The sequence below is a fragment of the Apium graveolens genome, chromosome 4, assembly GCF_009905375.1.
Source record: "Apium graveolens cultivar Ventura chromosome 4, ASM990537v1, whole genome shotgun sequence".
Taxonomy (NCBI): Eukaryota; Viridiplantae; Streptophyta; class Magnoliopsida; order Apiales; family Apiaceae; genus Apium; species Apium graveolens.
Genome location: NC_133650.1, coordinates 311615794 through 311642171, shown reverse-complemented (window position 1 = coordinate 311642171; position 26378 = coordinate 311615794). Strand labels below are relative to the sequence as shown.

At 40.4% G+C, this 26378-nt stretch overlaps 2 protein-coding genes and 1 long non-coding RNA gene across 12 annotated transcripts in view; 1 reads left to right on the top strand and 2 right to left on the bottom strand.

Annotated features, from left to right (window-relative positions):
- Positions 1–20678, top strand: part of LOC141721769 (uncharacterized) — an 86716-nt gene extending 66038 nt beyond the window's left edge. For 6 of the 8 annotated variants that reach the window (XR_012574872.1, XR_012574873.1, XR_012574868.1 and 3 more), the window contains 3 exons: positions 18593–18691; positions 18777–18832; positions 20182–20678. This is a non-coding gene — a long non-coding RNA (uncharacterized LOC141721769). The remainder of the gene's footprint in view (positions 1–18592; positions 18692–18776; positions 18833–20181) is intronic. The other 2 variants (XR_012574870.1, XR_012574866.1) reach the window with 2 other exon arrangements.
- LOC141721766 (disease resistance protein Roq1-like) lies at positions 388–26130 on the bottom strand. 3 transcript variants are annotated; one of them, XR_012574864.1, is made up of 7 exons: positions 25395–26129; positions 24207–25299; positions 23678–23956; positions 22237–23433; positions 21635–22158; positions 19731–19828; positions 19197–19637 (listed from the first exon to the last, which is right to left on the bottom strand). XR_012574864.1 is itself a non-coding variant. In XM_074524854.1 (6 exons), exons 1-5 carry the CDS (start codon positions 25910–25912, stop codon positions 21646–21648), a joined length of 3600 nt encoding a protein of 1199 aa, XP_074380955.1. In that variant the 5' UTR covers positions 25913–26130; the 3' UTR covers positions 388–410; positions 21635–21645. The 3 variants fall into 3 exon arrangements, 2 of the variants coding, with proteins under 2 accessions (XP_074380955.1, XP_074380954.1); XM_074524854.1 differs by lacking the exons at positions 19197–19637; positions 19731–19828 and adding an exon at positions 388–410 and having other exon boundaries at positions 25395–26130; XM_074524853.1 differs by lacking the exons at positions 19197–19637; positions 19731–19828 and having other exon boundaries at positions 20979–22158.
- LOC141721768 (disease resistance protein RUN1-like) lies at positions 2298–4265 on the bottom strand. The gene is given in 3 exon segments (XM_074524857.1): positions 2298–3021; positions 3023–3351; positions 3644–4265. Coding segments are annotated over 3 exon segments (1455 nt in total). The 5' UTR covers positions 4150–4265; the 3' UTR covers positions 2298–2401.
- Positions 26131–26378: the final 248 nt, after the last annotated feature.

The window sequence follows — 26378 nt, the reverse complement described above, 5'->3', positions numbered from 1 at the left end:
CCATTTGTTTTATTAGTTATGTCAGCTTTCATACTAACATTATGATTAATGTTTTCGCTAGTAAAAAGAACTGAGAGAGCAAGACCTAAGATATTATCCGCCCACAGTGTCGGGATATCAAAAGAGACTGTACGCCCAGTGCTTTTATAGTGGAACCATTCTGCAATCTTTGGTAACTCAACTTTATAAAAAGGGAGGAAGCGTTTTCTTGCATCTATTACCTGCAACATAAAAAAATGAAGTTAGATTTATAGAAGTGTGGTTATTTAGAGGGGTACAGGGAGGGAGTTCAAACTGAAATTAACCAACCTGAAGGAAACTCTTCTTGCTGCGCCTACCAAATTGCAAATCACTCAATTCCTTCAACATTGACATATTTGATAGATATTGAAGGCTTGTGCAATCATAAACTGTAAGTGATTGAAGATGAGGGGGAAGTGGTGTAAGTGATTTAAGGCTGATGAAACTGTATATCTCCAACTTCTTCAACTTTTCCAAGCTGGATAAATCGGGTAGATGTACCAGTGTTGCATGGCTAAATAGGAGTAAGTGAGTTACATTAAGAGGAAGTTCTGGAAACAATGACCCAAAATTTGTACATTCATACAATGTGAGATGTTGTAGGTTGTAAAGCTTAGAGAGACTGAATTGTTTGGTCGAAGATAAACTCTCGCCCCCTTCACTCAGAGCTAACGTTTTCAAAGAAGAGAAACTTAGAATTACCGGCAGCCATAATGTTACATTACACTTCAGAGATAAAGTAACCAACTTGGTATCTCTCACTGTAGCAGGCAGATTAATTCTACTGATATCCGTTTGGAAAAGGTTCATTTTAGTGAGTGATGGAAGATTCCACACGCTACTGGGCATATATTTAAGCTTTTTGCAATAAGACAAGCTCAATACAGAAAACCTACTCAGTAGTCCAAGTGAATCTGGTACTTCTTCGATGGCTGTACCAGATGCATACAACTCTTCTAAACGTTGCATCTTCTCCAATTTATAAGGCAATAGCTCCAGCTTTGAACACCACCGAAGATCTAGTACTTGAAGCAACTTGAGCTTCCATAAGCTATTAGGAAGATTTCTAAGGTTTTTGCACTTGCAAAAAATGTCCTTAAGCCTTCCATATTCCCGATCTGCTCCGGTAGCTTTTTAAGTTTCTTGCAACCATCCAATTTCAGCTTTTCCAATCCCTTCAACTGAGTAACTGAATCTGGGAGGTCCTCAATTGTGGTGCAACTTGCATCAAGCACCTTTAACAATTTCATATCACCCAATTGCTTTGGTAATTGCTTTAGATTGCTACAATATCCCAGACACAAATAACCCAGTTTATTTAACTGAGCCAATGATTCAGCCAAATTTTTCACAGGGATGCATTCTGTCATATCCAGAACATACAAATTAGTCAATTCTCTGATTGATGGGTGGACTCTTAGCAAGCTCTCACAACCACGAAAGTATAACCTCTCAATAGATTTTGAATTTTCAAAGTTGGGAGTTGTTTTCAAGTTTAGAGAGTACTCGACATTTATCATCTTCAGACTCGTGAAATGCTGTTTATAAGAATACAAAAGACAAAGTTGTAAACTTTAAAAATTTTGATACACAAGAAAGATTCTATCTTAACTGGCTCGTGAGCCACTCCTTATAGATTATTTTAATACATAGTCATTATTAACAAATTTCTACATATTATATTATATTTTATTATTTAAGATAAAATAAATAACAATATGATTTATTGTAATATTAAATGAACGAAATATATATGAATATTTTTTTATAAGAGTAGTGAACGAATTATGATTCATACCATAGCATCATCCCACAACATCTTGAAATTGCTAAATGGCATATTGATGGAGATCAATTTTTGTGGTCGAAAACTAGAAGGTAATTGTGTCCACATACAATAATTCCAATAGATGCACCTTAATTCTTGAAATGAATTCTGAAGATGTCCTTTGATGCGGTGAGCATCACATATTTCAAGTAATCTCAATCTGGGCAGCCTCTCAAATATTTGAGAATTTATTAGTTTTTCCGTTGATTGAGTTAGATCTAAGACGAGACCTTCAATTTTATCTAATCCCTGCAAACACAAAAAGTAGGGAATATAAGTATAGTTTGTCCCATATGTAAATATTTTTGAAAAGAAATTAAGATCACGTCAATTACTTTTAATTTATTGATAGTCTATGAATTTTATAGACTTAAAGCTATTAAATTTCCTCAGTTAGATAACTATTTTCCACAACACGGTAATTTATGGGATTTAATTACCTCCTGATTTTGCAAAAATTCCCATTCATTTCCTCGCAAAAATAACCGTGTGCTCTTGGAAATTTCCCTTCCCATGTCTTGTATAAGATCATGCATCTGAAACATGTTGTCATCAATCAATCATGATTAGACATCTTTCTAATAGAATTTTTATTCCAACTTTTGGATGGTAACCACATGATTTGAATATGTCAACACCCTCATTTTTGTACTTCCCAACAAAGAAGAATGCAATATCGAGAAATATTGATTTCACAGTATCATCATCCAACTCGTTGTAGCTCAGTTGAAGAATTTCTAGTATCTCGTTCTCTGGAATTTTTTTAACTTTCTCAAGTTTGGCTTTCCAGAATACCTCATCTTGAGTTCGACCTCGTAAAGAAGAACCCAACACTTTTAGTGCTAATGGAAGACCTCCAGCATAAGTTACAAAGCCTACGGAGAGCTCTCTTAAACTTACAGGCGGTGTTACTTTACCGAATGCGTAATAATTAAGGAGCTCTAAAGATTCAACTTGTCCCAATTTCTTCACCATGTATATATCTACATCTATTAAATCAATTTTTAATTGATTTAGCAGGTGTATATCTCTTGTCGTAATAACAATTCTACTACCAGCTGAAAACAACTTGTGATGCCTTGCTAGAAATTCTGAACAACTTGACTTGTCCAGATCATCCAGAACAACGAGTGCTTTCTTGAAACGCAGAATTCGTTTTAATTGTCTAATTCCTTCCGAGAAGTGCATTCACTAGTTGCTCAAGTAATGGAAGTAGAGGACTACCTCCATGTGAATATTGTTTGACATTATGGATAAAGCAGCAACTATCAAAATTGGTATGATATTTATTGTAAAAAGCTTTTGCAGTAGTAGTTTTCCCAATTCCGCCCATCCCACATATCCCAATGGCTCGTATATCATTTGATTCCATCCTCAGTTTCTGATATATTTCTTCAACAGTAGAATCTATCCCAAACAGTTCTTCTCCGAGGTGCAACGCGCTGGTAGTTACTTGTCGTCCCACTTTCTCTACAATATTCTGAATAATTTTCGATTCATACCTGTTTTTAATTAAAAAATATGAAATTGTAAGTTTATGTATTGAGTATTATTATGGCTCTAGCTTTAACATCTAAAAGAACTTAACAAAAGCAGGATTAGATACAATCAACCATACAAAATGAAACTGTGGATCAAACGCAAATTATCGGGTTACTAATCTTTTTCTATGTTAACCTGCAGGGAGGGTCAACTTCTAAATCTTCATGCATTTTTATAGAAAATTTCTTGAGTGGTTAATCACATGACAATTCGGTATGCTAATATGAAGGAGAGCAAGGTAAAGAGACGTACTCATTCGCATGGTTTTTGAGATGGTATCCTGATACCTCCCCAATTTGAGCAAGAGCTGATTTCCACTTGTTTATCATGTCAGGAGAGTGAAGCTTCTCGTGATAATCAAGAGCATCTCCAAAACTCCCTGTCTGGCGACGGACGTCTGTTGGATCAACATAGTAAAAAACAGGAACAACCTGATTCTCTGTTTTCTTGCAACTAAGAATCTCTACAAGCTCATTTAGGCACCACGACGAACGAGCATAGTTGTCTGAGACAACTACAATAAACATCTTTGAATCTCTAATTGCACTGTGTATCCCGGATGAAATTTCTTGGCCCTTTTCAAGTGCAGGATCATCACTAAAGGTTAAAATTCCAGCTTCATCCAGAGCAGAGTAAAGATGTGAAGTAAAGTTTTTGCGAGTGTCTTCACCGTAAAAGCTCAGGAAGACATCCCAGGTGACAGACGTTGAAGAAGAAGAAGACGGGGCAGTTAATTCAAGATTACTAGTGTTTGCCATGGAAGAAAAATGCTTGTTGTTGAGTATGGGAAGCCTTAGTTTAAGTATGGTTTTAGAAATGAAGTGAGTCAACGTTACCTGCCTGCCTAGCCAGGCTGGTTTCCCAGGTTTTTTTATTCATCTGTGATTCGTTGACATATATACTAAATCATACATATTTTTATCAGAATATTCCAAATTTTAGTTATGATTTGTTTGAGATACTGGAAGGAATTGTTTCAGAATTTTTTGTTTTATAATCCAAAATCTGTTATATATTTAAGTATATATTGGTGCAACTTGCATCAGGCACCTTTAACCATTTCCCACCATCCAGTTGCTTTGCAATTGTCAACTCTGTGATTGATGGGTTGACTTTTAACAAGCTTTCAAAAGTTGGAGTGGTTTTCAAGTTCGCAAAGTATCCTAATATTTTTAAAATATTCTTTGATACGCTCACTGCTCGCTTCTGGTTCGAACCTTGTCAAAGATAAGGGTTTGACAAGGATGGGTGGTATGACAAAGGTTGGGTGTAAGTGTTTTTAAGTAGGAAAAAAAGTGGCCCGAAGACACCTGTTAGGTAATATGCTCTCAACTCATTTGATGTTGAGACCCAAAGAAAAATTGGAAGTGTCAAGCTGAAGTTGAATACCTCGAAGATTTAAGCTGAAAATGTGTGACAAGTGTAAAGAATATGAAAAAGTAAAAATGAATGAGAAGCCAGCCAATGGGATAGATGATTTATTTACTGCATTGTCTTTGCAGCTTGTCCCTATGTAAACCATTTTGCGATATATTGAAAAAGAGAAGATCAGTAGTGGATTGTTAAATATACCTCTCGCTGTTAATCGATACTCATGCTTTTAATTAGTTAACTTCCAGGATTTGTTGTCAGATTAGCTATTATCTGTTTAATATATTCTACTATAAGGTATTCACTAACCAAAGCATTATGCATTGCCTTCGTGGTGATGTTCTTCAGTGCATTTGATAAACCTGTATATTGGCCAATCCTATCGATTTCTTGGACTGTAATCTTATCATATAATGATAACTCCGGTGAGCGGGCGGCTCCGTCGTCGGCGTTCCTGGACCTTCTGTCCGTGAGAGAGATGTAGCTGCAGGTTGGGCGCCTGCAAAACAACACCGGAAGGGGGGTTTGGCTCCCACGGCGCCTCCGGTGTAAGAATATGAACAGGCTTTGGAGAAGATGAAGGTATATATTTATCTAATTTACAGGCTGATGTGTGTTTGTGTGTATGAGAGAGTGTGAGTGTGCAGGAGTGAATATTTTCCAACCCCTAAACCCTTCAGCCTTGGGGGTATATATAGCCCCAAGGTAGGGTTTAGGGGTAGTTACCTCTAAATTTGGGCCGTTGGATCTTGGGACCAGAGGACGCCTGGCTTGGGTGGATTGCTTACATGTGTCCAGGGGAGGACCACCTCCAGAGTGTCCTAACGGCCCCTCACACGCGCCGTGCTTGTCTGGTGTGCTGGTTGTTGATAGCTGTCATAGTCACGTGCCCACGTACCCTTGCTTGGCGGGTTGTGGGATGTGCATGTGCTTGCTGGGACCTCCCTCACTGTGGTTTTGGCCCTGACCCGGATCCGGGTATGCAGGTGGATCCGGATCCGGGTAGTAGAATAGGCCCGGGCCTGGGCTCCTATGCATGATTGGCCTGGGAGAGGGGGGTCTTAGCAGGTCGGTTGAGCCTGATACCCTTTAGGTCCAGGTTGGGTCCTAGCCAGGTTGCTTATACCCTATCATTTGCCCCCCACTCCCTTATGCAGATTTTCTGGATGAGGGAGTAGAGTATTATCACATAGCTGTTTGTAGGAGAAAAAATCATGCTTCTCTATTGCCCCCCAATCCGGATGTGGTGTAGTAGATACCAATCCGGATTAAGGTTGATGAATCTGGTTGTCTTTGAAAAATTTCTGCCCCCTGGTTCCCCCCAATCCGGGTCTGGTGTGATGGATGCCAAGCCGGATTAAGGTAGAATAGTTGCTTAAGGAAAGTTTCTGCCCCTGGTTGCCCCCTAATCCGGATCTGGTATAATGGATGCCAATCCGGATTGAGGTGGGGTAGTTGCTTCAGAAAATTTTCTGCTCCTGTTTACCCCCCAATCCGGATCTGGTGTAATAGATACCAATCCGGATTAAGGTAGAATGGTTGCTCCAGGAAAATTTCTGCTCCTGGTTGCCCCCCAATCCGGATCTGGTGTAATGGATACCAATTCGGATTGAGGTGGAGTAGTTGCTTCAGAAAAATTTCTGCTCCTGGTTGCCCCCCAATCCGGATCTGGTGTAATGGATACCAATCCGGATTAAGGTAGAATGGTTGCTCCAGGAAAATTTCTGCTCCTGGTTACCCCCCAATCCGGATCTGGTGCAATGGATACCAATCCGGATTAAGGTGGAGTAGTTGCTTCAGAAAAATTTCTGCTCCTGGTTGCCCCCCAATCCGGATCTGGTGTAATGGATACCAATCCGGATTAAGGTGGAGTAGTTGCTTCAGAAAAATTTCTGCTCCTGGTTGCCCCCCAATCCGGATCTGGTGTAATTGATACCAACCCGGATTAAGGTAGAATGGTTGCTTTAGAAAAATTTCTGCTCCTGGTTGCCCCCCAATTCGGATCTGGTGTGGTAGATGCCAATCCGGGTTAAGGTAGAATAGTAGAATAATCCTGGTTGACAATGATCCGGATTTTTGCTATTGATCCGGGTATTGGGCTGTGGAATTTGAAAATTTTGGGATTTGTAACGTCTTTCAGTTTATTCCCTCCCACGAATTTGAATTTTGGGCAGTTACTTCCTAGAAACCCGCCCCATAATGATTATGTATCTTGAATGCGGTTTTAATTTATTTATATATATATATATATTGTTGTAACCGCTCCCAGGTCCAATCGTTCCTTGCCACATGGCTGGGGCGGTTCTGTTCTCACGCCTATAAAAGGCGGCCCCCTCCCCCTTTTTTATTCTTTATTCTCATAATTAGCAGAAACCAACAGTCATATCTCTCTTTTCTTCTCAAGGTTTATTGAAGTGCAGTCTTTTTCGTCGGGTTTCTCCGCTGTTGTGACGCCGTGCTCCGCCGCTCATTTGCGATTTGTAAGTTCTTTTCTTCCATCTTTCATCCTCCTTTTTCAGTTTTATGTGCTTTTCCTTTAGGTTGATGCATGCTCGAGTTTTGTGTTCTATTCGTGATTTGGGAGTACAAATCGGCCTCTGTGGTTATGTTTTGTGCTTGGTGTTGTGTTGTGGTTTGCTTTGTTTGGATCTGTAGTTTTTGGGCTTTTTTTGTTATGTTTTTCGCACGAAAATTGGGTTTTGTGTTCGGTTTTTCTGGGGTTTTTGATTGTGTTCTTCGTGTTCTTGATGGAAATATATGTATGTATAGGTAAAAAGGGTAAATTTTGCTGTTTGATTCTTGGGCTGACTGTTTGGGGGTAAGGGTTTTGATTTTGATCCGGGTCGAGGGTATAGGATCCGGATTTGGGGGAGGTTTATGCTAGGATTGTATGACTTGGGTTTTTTAAGCTGTTTTTGGTTGTTTTGGATCCGGGTCAGGGTGTAATTTTAAGTTTTTTGTTGCTATGCATCCGGATCCGGGTATTTTCCATATAGACCCGGGTCCATGGTTTTTCGGTTTTTTGGATTGTAGTTAACATGATCCGAATCGTTGATGTTTTCCGGGTTGGACTTGCATTGGTGGTCCGGATCATTAGGTTATGATAAAATTAATATAACGTACCTGATCCAGACCACTTAGTAAGACAAATATAATCTGTAGGGCCCAGACTTACTGACCTTCATTTTAATAGGTATATGGTCCGGATCAAGGAGCGGGCTAGAAAAGTCTATAACTGCTACCCAAACTTTTCTGACGAGGAGAGTGATCCGGATTCATCTGGTAGAGAACAGATCCGGGGCGAGATGGTAAGGAAGGGGTCTGGGTCTGTGGGAACAATTACTAGCTTCCGGTTCAAGAGGCTTCCGGAGAATTCAGTCATCTTTACGCCAGAGGGCCGCTGGTCTGATATAAAGTATCATTTCGTGAGAAAGCCACCCGGGTTTGAAGATAGTATTTATTATACCCGGGTCAGATACGAGAGGCACGAGGATGGGCACCCGGGTGTTTATGACCAAGGTGCTCTGGAAGCAGCTTTTGCTTCGTTTGGGATCAGCCGGGATCATTACCAGCTTAAGGATTTTTATGCTGAAGCTGATCCGGGTGATATGGACAAGGCAATCCGGGCTGCCTTTCAATTAGCTCCTGATATCGCTTGGAGGTGGCCCGAGCCCTATGAGAGAATTTTCCATCGCCCTGCGGATGGTTTTGTTCCGGTTTGGCTGGAGCATCTAAGGTCCGGGTGGGGCCCCCGGTGCCATATTTTTCTTAAACACCTGTGTAAGTATGTCTACAGGATATCCCCCATGCAGATTACTCCGAACGGAATCAAGTCCATGACCTGGTTCATAGCTTGCTGTAACAAGGCCGGGCTCATGCATACCTTCAAGTTGTTCCACCAAATTTTTTATCTTTCCAGATCGAGCCAGAAGCCTTTTTATGAGCTGAGGTTCCGGGCAGCGGAGTGTGGGTTTGGTCCGGGTAGGTCCAAACCGGTTATGCACCAGACCTCGTTGAAACATTGGAATGGGGAGATATTGATGCTGAAGGGGTACGATCTGGAGTTTCTCCCTTACTTTACCGCCGGGGAGGTTAAGACAAAGTTCAATCCGGAGATATTAGAGGGGGAGGCTATAGATCAGATTAGGAAATTTTGTGGTATTCTCGGGTTCCAGCCGACCCGGGATACTTTTATGAACCATAAACTCCTGTTCCAACTTGGCTGTAAGTTTTTCTTTAATATGTTCCGTTAGTAATTTTTGATCCGGTTGATCCGGGTCTTTCTGCTCTTCCTGATGATCCGGATTAACGTCTATTTTGCTTTTTTACTTGTTGATAATTTGCATATATCGTCTTCCCATGATCCGGGCTTAGTGCAATATTTTATTCCCGGATTTGGTAGTCTTTGCATTTGTATCAATCTTGTGCTGATCATAATGTATTTGATCCGGATTTTTTGTATTTTACAATTTTTCAGGTCTGCCGCATTACAACCCTGCATCCCGAGCCATAATGTCTTCTTCAGCTTATGCAGCAGCTTTTAACTCCCTTGGGTTGGCCTATAAGACAACGAAAGGGGCTCTTAGGACAGGATCAGGGTCTGTTGACGCAGAGGGTGGGGCCGAGTCTTCACCACCCCGGAATGTTGCTGATCCGGACAATGTACCTCTGGCTGAGGATCCGGACGTCCAAGAAATTTCAGAGGGTGATCCCCCTTCCAAGAAGAGGAAGTCTGCCCCGGGAAAGCCTCCCCGCGGGAAAGCAGTTGTTTCAGACCGGGTCGTATGCGATTCGGAAGGGAAGGGGCCGGACGGGGGTCTTATCAGGATATGTACAAAGAGCCTTGTTGACCTTGCCGGGTTCATGTCCAGTATCCCCTCCGAAGATGACTGGGAGGAGGTTGAGGGATATAACATGGCCGCTGCCTTGATGAGAGTCACAGGTCAATGGGGGCGGTTATTTCTGAAACTTTATGCTCTTAGTTCCGGATTATGCCCCCCAATTAACTTTGCACTTTGCTAATATATGTATATATATATATATATTATTATTTTTTTATTTCTCAGCTTGGGAGTGCAATATCATTCTGTTCTGATGTTGCTTTCACTGAGGTCCGGGAGGCTAACAACCGGACTAAAGCTGAGAAGATGCTTTCTGATTCCCTGAGGGGTGAGCTGGAGGAGGCCCGGGAGGGGTTCCGTGTAGTGGAGTCCAGGTTGAACGAGAAGCTGAAGGATTCTGAGGCTCGGGCTGAGGGGCTTGCCAAAGAAGTGGAGAAACTCAAAGCTGAACTTGCTGCCAAGGAAAACTTGAACAAGGAGGCTATAATTTCCGAATTCAAGGCCAGCGATGTTTATGACTTTGAAGTTGCTCAGGCTGGGGTTCCCGAAGTCCGCAGATCCTGGGTCGTTGCGGAGCGTCATATTAAGACCGACCCCTTAGCTTCCTGGGAGAGCTTTATCCAGGAGTTCCTTGCTGCAAAGGCCGCGGTGGAGCAGGGTCAAGGTGAACCGGAACCCTACGATGGTCCGAGGCCCAGCTTCCTATAGATCCGGACCAGCTTTGCAAAGCTTCTCGGGCCCAGCCCATGTAATTTCATTTCTAGGATTTCTTTATTTCGTACTTTTGAATTGAACTATATGTAATATTCGGATTTGTTCCGGGTTGATGGCAATCCGGATCCTGCTTTGAACTTTTCTTCCGTAGTAGAAAATGTTTGCTTTTCTTTGATCTGTCTCCTTTTTTTTTTAGCAATCCGGATCCTGGTTATGGCCCTTAATCCGGATTGGGTTCATATCAGGGATGATCCAGGTATGGAACCGTGTCCGCGTTGATGCTTAATTTTTTGCTTTATGTACTTGATTTGGATGCTAATCCGGGTTGCTTTTTGCTTTTAAATTTGCTTTCAATCCGGGTATATGACCCACCCGAGTTGATGTTTGCTTTTTTGCTTTATGTACTTGGAAAATTTAAGTACATAATGGTTTTTTGCAACCTGGATTTAAGTGTTAATCCAGGTTTTTTGCTTTGAAATTTGCTTTTAATCCGGGTATGTCTAACCCGGATTGATGTTTGCTTTTTTGCTTTATGTACTTGGAAAATTTAAGTACATAATGGTTTTTTGCAACCTGGATTTGAATGATAATCCGGGTTGTTTTTTTTTTTTTTTGCTTTTAAATTTGCTTTCAATCCGGGTATATGACCCACCCGGGTTGATGTTTGGTTTTCTGCTTTATGTACTTGGAAAATTTAAGTACATAATGGTTTTTTGCAACCTGGATTTAAGTGTTAATCCAGGTTTTTTGCTTTGAAATTTGCTTTTAATCCGGGTATGTCTAACCCGGATTGTTGATTGCTCAATTTACTTAGAATTTTTCTAAGCAAATAGTGGTTGCTTTCATTTTTTGCTTCTAACCCGGGTGCGAGAGGGTACCCGGGTTGTTTTTTGCTTCCATAACTGGTAATTTAAAAGTAATAACTTTCTGAGAAAGGAGAATTCTTTTCATTGATTTGCAAATTTTTTTTTTTTATACAAAATATAGGATCATAGATTGGTTGCTTGCCATAGGCTACAAGTTTTGGTTGCTTTTGGTTGCTTTTCTTACTGGTAAAACTTTTTGAGCCTGAGTCCATGCCATGTATTTGGTACTTCAGACTCATCCATTTTCATGAGCTTGTATGTTCCTGGCCTTAGAACTTCTTTTACTTTGTATGGGCCTTCCCACTTTGGCATTAGCTTTCCAGTGTTAGTGGGATCTGAAGCTTCTGTGTCTCGGAGTACCAGATCTCCAACTTGAAAGTTTTTGACCCGGGACTTCTTGCTGAAGTGCTCTCTTGTTTTCTGCTTATACTTTTCCATTTTTGCCACTGCCTGGTTTCGGAGTTCGTCGATTAACTCAATATTCGTTTTGAGCCCCTCTTCATTTGCTATCTCATCAAAGTTGATTGCTCGACGGGAGGGGGATCCTACTTCAATTGGTAGCATTGCTTCTGTTCCATAAGCCAACTTGAAGGGGGTTTCTCCTGTGCTTGTTCTGGGGCTTGTTCTGTATGCCCAAAGTACATTAGGCAATTCTTCTGGCCATTTGGTTTTGCTTTCCCTGAGCCTTTTCTCTATCCCCCTGAGAAGTATTCGATTAGTTACTTCAACTTGGCCATTTCCTTGAGGGTAGGCTACAGAAGACTTCTTGTGTCGGATGCCCCTTTCTTGAAGGTAGGATTCAAATTCTGAACCGACGAACTGTGGACCATTATCTGAGACAAGTACTTTCGGGATCCCAAACCTCATCAATATATTGTCCATGAACTTGATGCAGTCTTGTTGGTTTATTATTCTCATTGCCTTTGCCTCTACCCATTTTGTCATATAGTCAATTGAGACTAGTAAGTATCTGAGGTCTCCTCTGGCTCTTGGAAAGGGTCCCATGATATCAATTCCCCATACAGCAAATGGGATTGGTGACAAGACTGAGGAGGGTAGGACTGGGCTCATCCGTTTCACATTGCTGAAGAGTTGGCATTCCTTGCATTTTTTCACAAAGTCTATTGAATCCTGGTGGATAGTAGGCCAGTAGTACCCCTGCCTTATAATTTTGTGAGCTAGTGCTTTTGCAGACATGTGGTCCCCGCAGATTCCTTCGTGAACTTCCATGAGGCAGTATTGTGCCTCTCCTGGGCCTATGCACTTGAGGATTGGGGATGAAAAGGTCCGGCGATAGAGTATTCCCTCTTCCATGAAGAATTTCGAAGCTTTTGCCTTTAACCTTTGAGCCTTCCCTTTATCCGCCGGGAGCTCTCCCTTCTCCAAGTAGTTAATGAATGGGGTCATCCAATTTGGACTGCTGTCTATTTCCATGACTTCCTCAGAATCTGTGCTTGGTTTCTGCAATTCTTCGAAGTAGACCGAACAATCCAGGTCTGATGAATTTTGAACAAGCTTAGATAGTGTATCAGCTTCTGAATTTTCCTCTCTGCAGATTTGGATGATTTGTATTTTTGGTATCAAGGCGAGGTAGCTTTGTACCAGAGCCTGGTACTTGGCTAGAACTGGATCCTTGGCTATGTACTCGCCATTTGTTTGCTTTACGACGATCTGGGAGTCGCTGTAGATTCTGAGATTCTGAATCCTGAGTGTTCTTGCTAGCTTCAATCCTGCAATCAAGGCCTCGTACTCTGCCTGGTTGTTTGTTGCTGAGAATGCAAATGAGATTGCTGTTTAGATTGTGAACCCTTCTGGGCTCTTTAGGATGAGTCCGGCTCCCGATCTTTCATTTGTTGAAGAACCATCAACTTTGAGAGCCCAGGCTTCTGTTTCTTGATCTGTGTTTCTCTCAGGGTCAATGCTCATGGGCACGGGCTCTTCTTCTGGGAAATTGCATTCTATGATGAAATCAGCTAGAGCCTGGGCTTTGATTGCTGTTCTAGGAATGAAACTTAGATTGAACTGACTTAGCTCAACTGACCAATTTACCAACCTCCCTGAGACATCTGGCTTGTGTATTATCTTCCTTAATGGTTGATTTGTTACAACTCGTATCTCCCTTCCCTGGAAGTAGTGTCTGAGTTTCCTGGATGCTGTGACTAAGGCATAAGTAAACTTTTCTAGTCTCGGGTACCGGGTCTCTGCATCTTTTAGCACTTGGCTCACGTAATAAACTGGTTGCTGTTTGCCGTTCTCTTCCCTGATCAAGGTTGCTCCAACTGCCAGGGCCCCTGCTGACAGGTAAAGGGATAGGAGTTCCCCGGGTTGAGCTTTTGTTAACACAGGGGGTTGAGAAAGGTACCTTTTGATTTCTTCAAATGCGCTTTGGCATTCCGAGCTCCAATTAACTTCTCTCTTGTTGGTTGCTCCTTTTAATAGGTCAAAGAAGGGTAGGCATCTCTCAGCTAGCTTGGAGATGAATCTTCTGAGTGCTGCTAGTGATCCTGCTAGCTTCTGCACATCTTTTTGTGTTCTGGGAGCCTTCATCTCTTGGATTGCCTTTATCTTTTCTGGGTTGGCTTCAATTCCTCGGTTGCTTATCATGAATCCAAGGAATTTTCCTGCCCCTACTCCAAATGTGCATTTTTCTGGATTGAGCCTGAGTGAGTATTTTCTCAAGTTGTCGAAGCATTCTCTCAGGTCTCCTATGTGCCCGGGGACGCTTGTGGATTTTGCAATCATATCGTCCACATAGGATTCCAGGTTCCTTCCAATCTGGTCCTTGAAGATTTTATTCATTGCCCTTTGATATGTTGTTTCCGCATTAGTCAATCCGAACGGTAGCATTACATAGGCATAGACCGCCCTGTGGGTAATGAAGGCTGTCTTTAGAATGTCTCTGGGATTCATCTTGATCTGGTTGTATCCCAAGTAGGCGTCCATGAAACTTAGCATCACATGCCCAGATGTTGCATCGATCAATTGATCAATATTTGGCAAGGGGTAGGGGTCTTTGGGGCATGCACTGTTCAAGTCTGTGTAATCGATACACATTCTCCACTTTCCGTTTGGTTTTTTAACCATCACTACATTTTCCAGCCATTCTGGGTACTTGACTTCGCATATTATTCCAGCTGTCAGTAGTTTCTCAATTTCTTCATCGATTGCTTTCTGCCTTTCCGGGGCAAAGTTTCTTCTCTTTTGCTTTACTGGCTTCCTCTCTGGGTTGACGTCCAAGCTATGCATTGCTATGGATTCTTCCAGCCCGGGCATTTCTTTTGGGGTCCAAGCGAATATATCAGAGTACCCTTGGAGTAGTGACACCAGGTCTTTTTTGAAGTTAGCCTCGAGGCCGGATCCTATCTTTATCTTTTTTGAAGGATCGCTTTTACTGATCAGAAATGTTTCTGTTTCAACAGCGGCCTCTATCTTGGATTGATCTGTATCTGATACCATCTTCTGGATCCGAGCCTATGTGTTCTTTTTCATATAAATCTGAGCCTGGGCTGTCATCTCTTTATTGTTTCTTTCTCCAATTTTTTCTGGGTTGGTTACTTGCATAGTAGGGTTGGTTTGGTCAGTGCCTAGGCCCACTTCAATCCCTCCTGTGACTTGGTTGCTTTTTTGCTCTTCTGAGTCCTTTTTGGTTGCTTTTGGATCTGAGAGGGTCTCTATGACCTGAACTTCTTTTCTCCCATCATCCCTTAATTGTTGGCGATGTTTTTTAATACTTTGCTGTTTTCGGAGCACGACAGCCTTTCTCTTGTTGTCTTGATGGGTCTCAACCATTACCAGAGCCTGGCTATAACATCTTTCAGCTACCTCATAGTCTCCCTTGATTTCTCCTACCCCGGATGGGGTTGGGAACTTGATTTTCAAATGTGGTATGGAGGTGATTGCTTGGATCCTGGTCAAAGCTGAGCGCCCGATTATTCCGTTGTAAGATGAGGGAGTATTGATCACGTAGAACTTAATCACATGGGTTACTTGGTTTGGGACCGATCCAAATATCACTGGCAAATACAAGGTTCCTTGGATCGGGACTAAGTTGTTTCCGAACCCATACAGAGGGTCCTCTCGGCATTCATTTGAGCGCACGCTCCCTAGCTTCATCTGGTCCACAGTATGCTTGAAATGTATGTTTACTGAAGATCCATTATCAATCAACATCCTTCTTACTTCGTTGTCAAATATGTCGAGTGTTACAACCAAGGCTTCATTGTGATTCGGGTTGACTCCTTCATAATCCTTGCTGCTGAATGAGATCATCATCTCCGGGTAGGATTGGATTGAGAATACCTCATCCCCTGAGCCCGGGCTCCTAGGGGGAGAGTGTGAGCCTCCCAGGACCACATTTACCACATTCTTTCCTTTTCTTTGCCTTTCCTCTCTCTGATTTTTCTCCCTTGAGATGTATTGATTCAGGTTGCCTTTCTTGACTTGATCTTCAATGAAGTATTTTAGAGAGAGACAATTCTCAGTCTTGTGTCCATGGGTTTCATGATAGTCGCACTGCCTGTTGTAAGGCCTGCTCTCTGGGGGAGTCTGCATTGGCTTTGGAGGATAGTAGAATGGCTTTCCCTTGATCTCCTTCAATATCTCTTCCCGGGTCCTGTTTAGTTGTGTCCACTCTGGCTCTTGCCTAGGCTCCCTTACCTGTCTGGGTGGACCGGGATCACTTTTTGAATCTGTTTTAGGGCCCAATCTTTGGAATATTGGGGTGTTTTGTACAACGTTTGTTTGCTGGGTTTGGTTGCTTTGTTTGAACTTCTTCTCCTGATGGTAACCCCCTTTCGGTCGGTCATCAGAAGATTTGTTTCTATTTCCTCCATTCCGAGTCATTCTCATCGCCTGGAGAACATCTGTTTCTTTTATGAACCGGGTTGCCATAGAATAAGCCGCGGCCAGGCTTTGGGGCTCTTTGTTTATCAGCTCCACAATGTACCTCTCATTGTGTTCTGGATCCAGGTTTCTTCGAAATATGCTTAGAGCCTCCCTTTCATCGAGATTCGAGACTTTGTTTATGGCTTCCTGGAACCTCCGCATATAGGCTGAGAGTGCTTCGTTATCATATTGGCGGATTGTCTCCAGGTGGCACATGTGCATTTCATGTGTTTTATTGGCTCTGAATCTTCTAAGGAAGGCTCCTCTGAATTCTTTCCAGGAGTGGATGCTTCTTGATGGGATTCTGCTGAACCATCTTTGTGCCCCCCCTTTGAGGGTCGAGGCGAAGAATCTGGATTTCGTCAAGTCATTGTAATAGTATATCTGAGCTATTTGTTCGAAATAGTTGAGGTGCTCTTCCGGATCCCCAAGTCCGTCGAAGGAGTCAAAGTTGTAGTGTTTGAGATTTTTCTGTCGAGGGATGGCTTCTAGGGAGTGACTGAAGGGCGTGAGGGTCTCCCCAACTTCCACCCCGGATTCTTTCTCCATCTTTCTCTGGAGCTCGTAGATCATGTCCTTGAGATCTTTCTGACCCTCCTCTTCGTCATCGGGAATGAGTTCGGGGGTAGGGTCCCTCCGAGTTCTTTTTCCTTTTGTTTTAGCTAGGAGTCTCTCCTCCTCCATCTGCATTCTTTTCTGAATTTTTTGCTCCAGCTTTTCCTCCTCCTCTTTTCTTACCTTTTCTCTGATTTCTTCTAACTTTTTCTTTCTGGCTGCTTCTGTCTCCTTCTTATTAGGCTCTTTTTGATTCTTTTTTGCCTTAGCCCCAATTCGGTCAAAGACAGACCTCCTGGATTGCTGACAGTCCCCGGACTCTTCTTGCTCAAATTCCATCTGAGCCCGGGCTTGCTCCTTTCTGTAGAGCCTGATTGCTTCAGCAAGTTCATGGCTTGTTAAGTTAGCCATATGCTCCTCTGCAACTGGAACATTGGTGTACTTGTACTGATTTAGCTCTATGACATTTCTAGCATCCCTGATTGGGGTATGCTGTGTCAGTGGTTGCTCCTGGAAGGTCTCCCTGTCTCCCCCAGGTTCTTGAACTTGAGAGGGGTCTTGATCCTGAATATGGGTACTGGCGGAGGGCCTACCAGCTGTACTTTTTCCTGCTCTTGCCATCACCACAAATGTACAAACAACTGACCAAGATTTGAGGCTACAAATGTGGATCTGGGGTTGCTTTTTTGAATATTACAAAAATTTTCCAGAATAACAACAAGCAAACTTTCTGGGTTTTGCTAACAATAATACCAAACAAGAACAGCAGGCTCTTGAACACAAAAGAAAATACGCAAGCTAAAACAGTTCTGGGTTTTAAATCGACAAGATTATTAAACCCCAGGCTTCGAGATTACCAAGATTATCAAACCCTAAACTAAAACTTAACAAACAAGAGTGGGCTCACACAAACACGGCCTAAAGCAAGAAGCTCATACAAACGTGACTAAAATGAAAACTCATATTCAAGAAAGGGTTTGGTTGTTTATGTTCTTACAGGTTTAAAAGTGGACTCTCTCAAGAGTTTGCTGATGAAGATGAATCCAGGGGCACCGAGACCCAAGGATGTCGCGCCCTCCTTCTAGCGCCAAATGATAACTCCGGTGAGCGGGCGGCTTCGTCGTCGGCGTTCCTGGACCTTCTGTGCGTGAGAGAGGTGTAGCTGCAGGTTGGGCGCCTGCAAAACAACACCGGAAGGGGGGTTTGGCTCCCACGGCGCCTCCGGTGTAAGAATAAGAACAGGCTTTGGAGAAGATGAAGGTATATATTTATCTAATTTACAGGCTGCTGTGTGTTTGTGTGTATGAGAGAGTGTGAGTGTGCAGGAGTGAATATTTTCCAACCCCTAAACCTTTCAGCCTTGGGGGTATATATAGCCCCAAGGTAGGGTTTAGGGGTAGTTACCTCTAAATCTGGGCCGTTGGATCTTGGGACCAGAGGACGCCTGGCTTGGGTGGATTGCTTACATGTGTCCAGGGGAGGACCACCTCCAGAGTGTCCTAACGGCCCCTGACACGCGCTGTGCTTGTCTGGTGTGCTGGTTGTTGATAGCTGTCATAGTCACGTGCCCACGTACCCTTGCTTGGCAGGTTGTGGGATGTGCATGTGCTTGCTGGGACCTCCCTCACTGTGGTTTTGGCCCTGACCCGGATCCGGGTATGCAGGTGGATCCGGATCCGGGTAGTAGAATAGGCCCGGGCCTGGGATCCTATACTTGATTGGCCTGGGAGAGGGGGGTCTTAGCAGGTCGGTTGAGCCTGATACCCTTTAGGTCCAGATTGGGTCCTAGCCAGGTTGCTTATACCCTGTCATTTAACTAGGTATAGATATTTCCCATACACCTTTGGCAAGCAAGCAAACATATATGTTCATTTATCTTGTATCTGTATGTGCTTGAAAAATTTATACTATTATTCTTATGTAATGGTTTGGGGGCTTGACTCGTGTGTCCTTTCTTTTCTTTTTTCCAGCGTTAGACCGGGAAGAAAGCAGATTCCGATGATGACATGGATACACATGTCTAGAAGACCCTGAAGTAATTGTATAATATTCAAAATTTTAACTTCAAGGTATCCCCTTGTAGACTTGAAGTAATTGTTTAATATTCATACCGAAATTCCCTTTCAACATCTGGCTAAAATAAATGTATTGTAGGTTTGGAGCTGATGTTACTTGAAGATGTCTCATGAACTCTACAACTATGGAGAAGGGTATGATTCTTTTGCATTTTAAACTTTAGTCTTACTATTATTCTCGAACTCTCTAGTAGATGATATTCAACATCTAATGGTGAAAATTGCCATTTGAGTTTCTCGATTTTTTGTTACTTGCATGTACTATGTAGTTTGATTGGAAAGGTTGCTGCAGATAGTAGTCACAAATGGGTATTTATAATACTTCAAACCAAAATGATCCTAGTTTTACTTCGTCATGTAATGTTTCCCTTGATCTTATAAGCCTTTAGAAAGGCTTTCAGATCTCTTCTCTGTTACGTGTAGCTAGGAAAATTCAGATAAAAAGAATATGAAACAAGTGCAAACGGTTTTGCATTCCAAACAGTTGTAATTCATATTGAAGTTATTAGAATTTTAGATAATAAAATGATTTGGAGATAATATTTAAGGGCTGAACAACGCAAATAATTATTCTTAAAAAAGAAAATCTTATAAAACTTTACAAGTCATATTATCAAGTTGTTCAAAACAGAGGGAAAGTCTGGGGTGGAGGGTGTTCTTCGTATCATATGGGCAGCAAACATCTCTACCTTCAGTTCTTCGATAGGAACTTTGTTGTACCACTTGTTTTGTTAGTCACAACAGCTTTCATGCTAAAATCGTAGTTACAGTTTTCGCTCGTAGAAAGAACCGAGAGCGCAAGACCTAAGAAGTTATCTGTAGACATTGTCGGGATATCAAAAGAGACTGTACGCCCACTGCTTTTATAGCAGAACCATTCTGCAGTCTTTGGTACCTCGACTATATAGAAAGGGAGGAAGTGTTTTCTTAAATTTATTACCTGTAAAATAAAAAAAAATAAAGTTAGATGTATATAAGTGTGATTGTGTATCATTTAGAGGGATGCAGGGAAGGAGTTCAAACATTAACCGACCTGAAGGAAACTCCTTTCCGAACCAACTGATTTCAGCTTACCAAATTGCAAATCACTCAATCCCTTCAACGTTGACATATCTGATAGCTGTTGTAGGTCTGTACATATGATAAGTGAATTTTTTATATATAATTTTCTGTGGATGAGGCATATTTACTTCATGTAAAAGTGTTCCTACAACATTTGAATCTCGTAGTTTATTTTGCAAGAAAAGAATTCCGACTTTTCCAATGTAAAGCGGGATTAGATATAGAGGCAGATCGAATGTGGATCGAACAATGTATGTGTTTTTTTACATAATTTTTTTGCTGTAGCTAGTTTTGTTTTAGGTAAATATTTTTGTTTACAAGAGCAAATTATATTCATGTCATCAAAGAATAAAATATGTTACCATATTGTGGATGGAAAGACTTTTACGCGCGTTTAAACTAAGTTCCTAGCTTGTATACAGGAGGCATTGGCATGGTTGTAAGGACCTAGGCAAAGAAGATGAGCAGAGAGATAGCAAACCTGGTAATTCAATTTGTGATGTCTGTATTCTTATGTCGATAGTCTTAATAGTTAACCTTGTCTCCTTACATATTCTTAACAGCAGTGATGATAATGGTCCACATCATACTATTCAAGTAACAGCAGTGATCATATGTACTTTCTTACAAATTCTGAACAAAGTAAAAATCTAATTACATCAACTGTTACCTTCTTGGATACTTATTTCCTTTATAGCTTATTGGTGTTTGTTCTGGTTGATTAGTTGATGTTAATTGAAAAATAAAATTACGTTGATTCAAAGTTAAGCGCAAGTTATTTACCTCTACAGTTAACATCGATGCTTCTCTGGACTGCTAGGCTGTTCTAGTTTCCTAAAACCTTTATTTTTTTGCTAAACATTCATAGAACTCTCATGAAGTAGTTTATCACTTGTTTGATCTTTCAAGCACCGCAGAATAATTGCCAACCTGACCCTCAAAGCCTAGATATAGAAAACTTTAGAGCTGGATTATGAGTAAACTTCTGTAAACTGTTTTGAGTCTAGCACAGTGAGTCTAGCACAGGCTTAATAACTGAGTACTCACTGGTGTTAGATAAATGCCCCATGTAGCTAGGAAAATTCAGATAAAAAGAAAATGAAAGAAGTGCAAACGGTTTTGCATTATAGATAATAAAATGATTTGGAGATAATATTTAAAGGCTGAACAATGCAAATAATTACTCTTAAAAAGGAAAATATATAGAACTTCACAAGTCATATTATCAAGTTGTTCAAAAGAGATAATATTTATATACAGGAATCAGACAAGACTTTGCTGTACCACTTGTTTTGTTAGTCACAACAGCTTTCATGCTAAAATTATAGTTTCCGGTTTCGCTCGTAGAAAGAACTGAGAGCGCAAGACCTAAGAAGTAATTATCATCCGACAATGTGGGGATATCAATAGAGACTGTACGCCCACTGCTTTTATAGCTGAACCATTCTGCAATCTTTGGTACCTCAGCTATATAGTTACATCAACTGTTACCTTCGTGGAAACTTATTTCCTTCATATATAACTTATCAGTGTTTGTTCCGGTTGATTAGTTGATGTTCATTGACAACTAAAATTACGTTGATTCAAAGTAAACAACATTGTAATGTTGATTAGTTATATATATAACTTATTCCCATGTTAGTCTTCATGTTCTGATCTTCTGGTGTTCTGGTCAGATATTGTAATGTTGTTTTTGAATAACATTCAAGTGGAGTAGCTCAAACTTTTAAGCTGAACTTCTTGTGCCCTGCTTTTAAGACTCTTTGGTATTTTGAAATATAAAACTGAAGAACTTCCAAGTGATACTAGATGAGGAGTCAGTGTAAGAAGATTTTAATGCATGACAACTATTGTTTTGCCAAATTGATAGGAAACCTGTCAATTTTTCAGCTTCTTAGCAAATCTGGGGGAAGTTTTGCCAAATTGTTGAGAGCAGAGGGGAAAACAGGGGTGGAGAGTGTTCTTCGTATCACATGGCCACCCAACAGCTCTGCCTTCACTCCTTCCCTAGGAACTTCAATGAATCCATTAAGACTATATGTTTGCCTATGTAGTACAATCTGAATTCTATCACCACTTCTAATTTGGATTTCATCTCCTCTTATGCATTTTGCCACATAACTTACTTCACCCCCTCGACTGCTGCCATATACAGGAATCAGACAGGACTTTGTTGTACCATTTGTTTGATTGGTAACGACAGCTTTTATGCTAAAATTAGTTACACGGGTTTTGCTACTAACAAGAACCGAGAGAGCAAGACCCAAGAAGTTATCTGCCGGCATTGTAGGGATATCAATACAGACTGAACGCCCGGTGCTTTTATAGCTGATCCATTCTGCAATCTCAGGTAGCTCAACTTTATTGGAACGGAGGAACTGTTTTCTTAAACCTAATACCTGCAACATAAATAATTGAAGTTATATTTATTCAAGTTTAATTGTGTATACAAGGAGGGAGTTCAGACAGAAACCAACCTGAAGGAAACTCGAAACAGCTGGTTTCGGAATGTTAAATATACCAAAACTCAAATCACTCAATTCCTTCAGCATTGACACGTCTGATAGATGTTGTAGGCTTCTGCAACCATAAATTCTAAGTAATTGAAGATGAGGAGGAAGTGATGAAAGTGATTTAAGGCCGATGAACCTCTGTATCACCAACGTCTTCAACCTTTTCAAGCTTGATAAATCGGGTAGATGTACTAGTCTTTTATGCCCACTTAGGCGTAAGACTGATATATTAAGAGGAAGATCCGGAAGCGATGACCCGAAATTTGTACAGTTATACAATTCTAGAACCTCTAGGTTGTGAAGCATAGAGAGACTGAATGGTTCGGTTGAAGATAAACTCTCAACCCCAGCAGAAATAACTAAACTTTTCAAACAAGAGAAACTTGAAATCAGAGGCAGCCATACTCTTACATCACACTTCAGAGCCAAATCTAACAACTTTGTATTGTTCACTATAGCAGGCACATTAATTCTACCCATATCCGTTTGGAAAATATATAATTGAGTAAGTGATGGAAGATTCCATACACTATCAGGCAATCGCTTCAGCTTTGAACACATATACAGATTTAGTACTCGAAGCAACTTGAGCTTGCATACGCTATTTGGAAGATACCTAAGATTTTCGCAGCATCTCAAATCCAGTATCTCCAAATTAATGAGATCCCCAAACGAATCTGGAAGTTGTTCGATTGCAGTACCACTTGCAAGAAATGCCCTTAAGCCTTCCATATTCCCAATCTGCTCTGGTAGCTTTTTAAGCTTCTTGCAACCATCCAATTTCAAATAAAACAATTTCTTGAGTTGAGTAATTGAATCTGGCAGTTCCTCAATTGCGGTGTAACTTGCATCAAGCGCCTTCAACCATTTCATTCCACCCAATTGATTTGGCAATTGTGTTAAATTGCTACAATAACCCAAATACAACAAGCCCAATGCACTTGACTGACCCAGTGTTTCAGCCGATACTTTCACGTTAATGCATTCCCTCAAATCCAAAGCATACAAACCAGACAACTCTCTAATTGATGGGTGGACTTTTAGCAAGCTCTCACAACCACGAAAGTATAACCTCTCAATAGATTTTGAATTTCCAAAGTTGGGAGTTGTTTTCAAGTTTAGAGAGTATTTTACATTTATCATCTTCAGATTTGTGAAAGGCTGTTTTAAATAATACAAAAGACAAAAATATAAATATTAATTCACAGTTACATTGCCCTTAAAATTATGTTAGTAAAAAACAAGTAAAAATACAAAAGAATACAAAAGTTAAAAATTAAAATTACTACATATTTTATATTTTAGGATAAAAATAAGTAAAAAAATATATTATTTTAATATTAAATGAACAAAATATGAATAAATCACATTTCTATAAAAGTAGTGAATAAATTTAATTTCATACCATTGCATCATCCCATAACGTCTTGAAATTGCTATGTTGCATAATCATGGATACCAACTTTTGTGGTCGAAAACTCGAAGGCAACCGTGTCCACGTACAATAATTCCAATAGATGCACCTTAATTCTTGAAATGAATTTTTAAAATGCCCTTTAATGCCGTCAACATTACGTATTTCAAGTAATCTCAATTTGGGTAACTTCTCAAATATTTGGGAATTGATTTGTTTTACCGTTGATTGAGTAATATCTAAGACGAGACCTTCAATTTTTTCTAATTCCTGCAAATACAAAAATTAAGTAAAATAAGTATAGTTTGTTTTAACACGGGACATAACTTGTCATCATATAATCACAGTCCAAGATGTAATAATGTAAATATATTTGAAAACAAATCAATTCTATAACAATTTAATTTAGTGATAGTTTATCAATTTTATAGACTTAAATCTATCAACTTTCTTCAAAGAGTAAATCTATTTAATTAGGATAACTAATATTCTAGAGCAAAGTATACTGAATTTCAATTACCTCCTGATTTTGCAAATATTCCAATGTATTTGCTCGTAAGAATAAGCGTTTGATCTTGGAAATTTCCGTTCCCATGTCTTGTATAAGATCATGCATTTGAAACTTTTGGTCTTCATCAATCGTGATTAGACATCTTTCCAATAGAATTTGTATACCGGCCTCTGGAAAGTAATCACAAGATTTGAATATGGGAATAGACTCATATTCGTACTTTCCGACGAAGAAGAATGCAATATCACGAAATATTGATTTCACAATCTCATTATCCAACTCATCGTAGCTTAGTTGAAGAATTTTCAGTATTTCGTTCTCTGGAATTTTTCGAACTTTCTTCAGTTTGGTTTTCCAGAATACCTCATCTTCATTTCTACCTCGCAAAGATGAACCCAACACTTTGAGAGCTAATGGAAGACCTCTAGAATAAGTTACAAAGCCTAATGAGAGTTCTCCTAAACTTGCAGGCGGTGTTACTTCTCCGAAAGCGTGATAATTAAAGAGCTTCAAAGAATCATCTTGTCCCAATTCATTCACCATGTATAGCTCTACATGTTTTAAATCAGTTTTTAACTGATTTCGCAGGTGTACATTTCTTGACGTAAAAACAATTCTACTTCCTGCTGAAAACAAATTGCAGTGCTTTGCTAGAAATTCTGAGTAGCTTGATTGGTCCAAATCATCGAGAACTATGAGTGTTTTCTTGAAACGAAGGATTTGTTCCAATTGTCTAATTCCACTGTCAACATTAGTGACCTTATAATCCTTGAGTTCGAGAAGCACAGTCAGTAGTTGCTCAATTAAGGGAAGTAGAGGACTACCATCCTCTGAATATTTTTTGACTTTTTCAATAAAGCAGCAACTATCAAAATTGGGATGATATTTGTTGTAGAAAGCTTTGGCAGTAGTAGTTTTGCCAATTCCGCCCATCCCACAGATCCCAATGGCACGTACATCATTTGATTCCATCTGCAGCTTCTGATATATTTCTTCTACAGCAGAATCTATCCCAAACAGTTCTTCTCCAATGTGTACGACCTTTGTAGATACTTTTCGTGCAATGTTCTCTACAATGCTCTGAATAGTTTCTGATTCATTTCTGTTTGTAATACAAAATACATGCTTATAGTCAGATAGCAATGTCATGATAAATTATTATTCTAATATGTGGAAGAGTAAGATAAAGGGACATACTCTTTAGCTTCTTTTTTAAGATGGTATCCTGATAGCGCCGCGATTTGAGCCAGCGCTGATTTCCACTCGTCTATCATCTCAGGAGAGTAACGCTTCTTCTGATAATGATAATCAAGTGCGTCTCCAAAACTCCCTTTTTGGTGACGAACATCTGATGGATCTACGTAGTAAAAAACGGGAATAACCTGATTCTCAGTTTTCTTGCAACTAAGAATATCGACGAGCTCTTTAAGGCACCACGGGGAACGAGCATAGTTCTCGGAAATAATGAGGACAAACATCTTTGAATCTCTGATTGCATGGAGCAGCCCGGATGAAATTTCTTGGCCCTTTTGAAGAGCAGGATCGTCCCGGAAGGTTAAAATTCCAGCTTGATCCAAAGCAGCGTAAAGATGTGAAGTAAAGTTTTTGCGAGTGTCGTCACCGTAAAAGCTCAAGAACACATCCCAGGCCTTGGGTGGAGATGATGATGAAGAAGAGGAAGCGGCAGTTATTTCAAGATTACTGGTGGAAGCCATGGAAGAAAAAATAGGTTTAAAACTGAAGAATTGGTTGATTGATTTTCTGTAGGAATAATATGAAGTCAGTGAATAATTAAAAGCAGAAATCTCATATTAAAGTTGAATAATTTTGTGTATGGTGGAATGGTGGTTAGGATGGTCCCTAAATAAATAAGCATCCCACTAATACTACTTTATGTTTTATTATTCATGTGTTTGTTGACACTAACATGTTTGCAAAGAAAGTGAGCTTAAAATACAGAGATGACGGAGAATTTAAGGGACTGGCTTTGAATTTTTAATGATTCTGTGTCTGAACTCAACTTTATATATGTTTTTGCTTAAAGCAGTGTGGGAATAAAGTCAGTCAATGATTTGAAGCAGAAATTCATGTAAAATTTGAATTATTTTCTGCATGGTGGAATGGTTGTTAGGATGGTACCATTACAATGACTTTGTTTGGTAACAAAGAAAAACAGCCCTG

Bases quoted from the DNA above. Each gene is read 5' to 3' on its own strand.
- LOC141721766 (XM_074524854.1), bottom strand. From the start codon at position 25,912: ATGGCTTCCACCAGTAATCTTGAAATAACTGCCGCTTCCTCTTCTTCA. The intron at 23,434-23,677 runs GTATGAAATTAA...TATTTAAAACAG, and splicing joins CGTTATGGGATGATGCAATG to CCTTTCACAAATCTGAAGAT. The intron at 22,159-22,236 runs GTTGGTTTCTGT...TTTATGTTGCAG, and splicing joins CTGTTTCGAGTTTCCTTCAG to GTATTAGGTTTAAGAAAACA.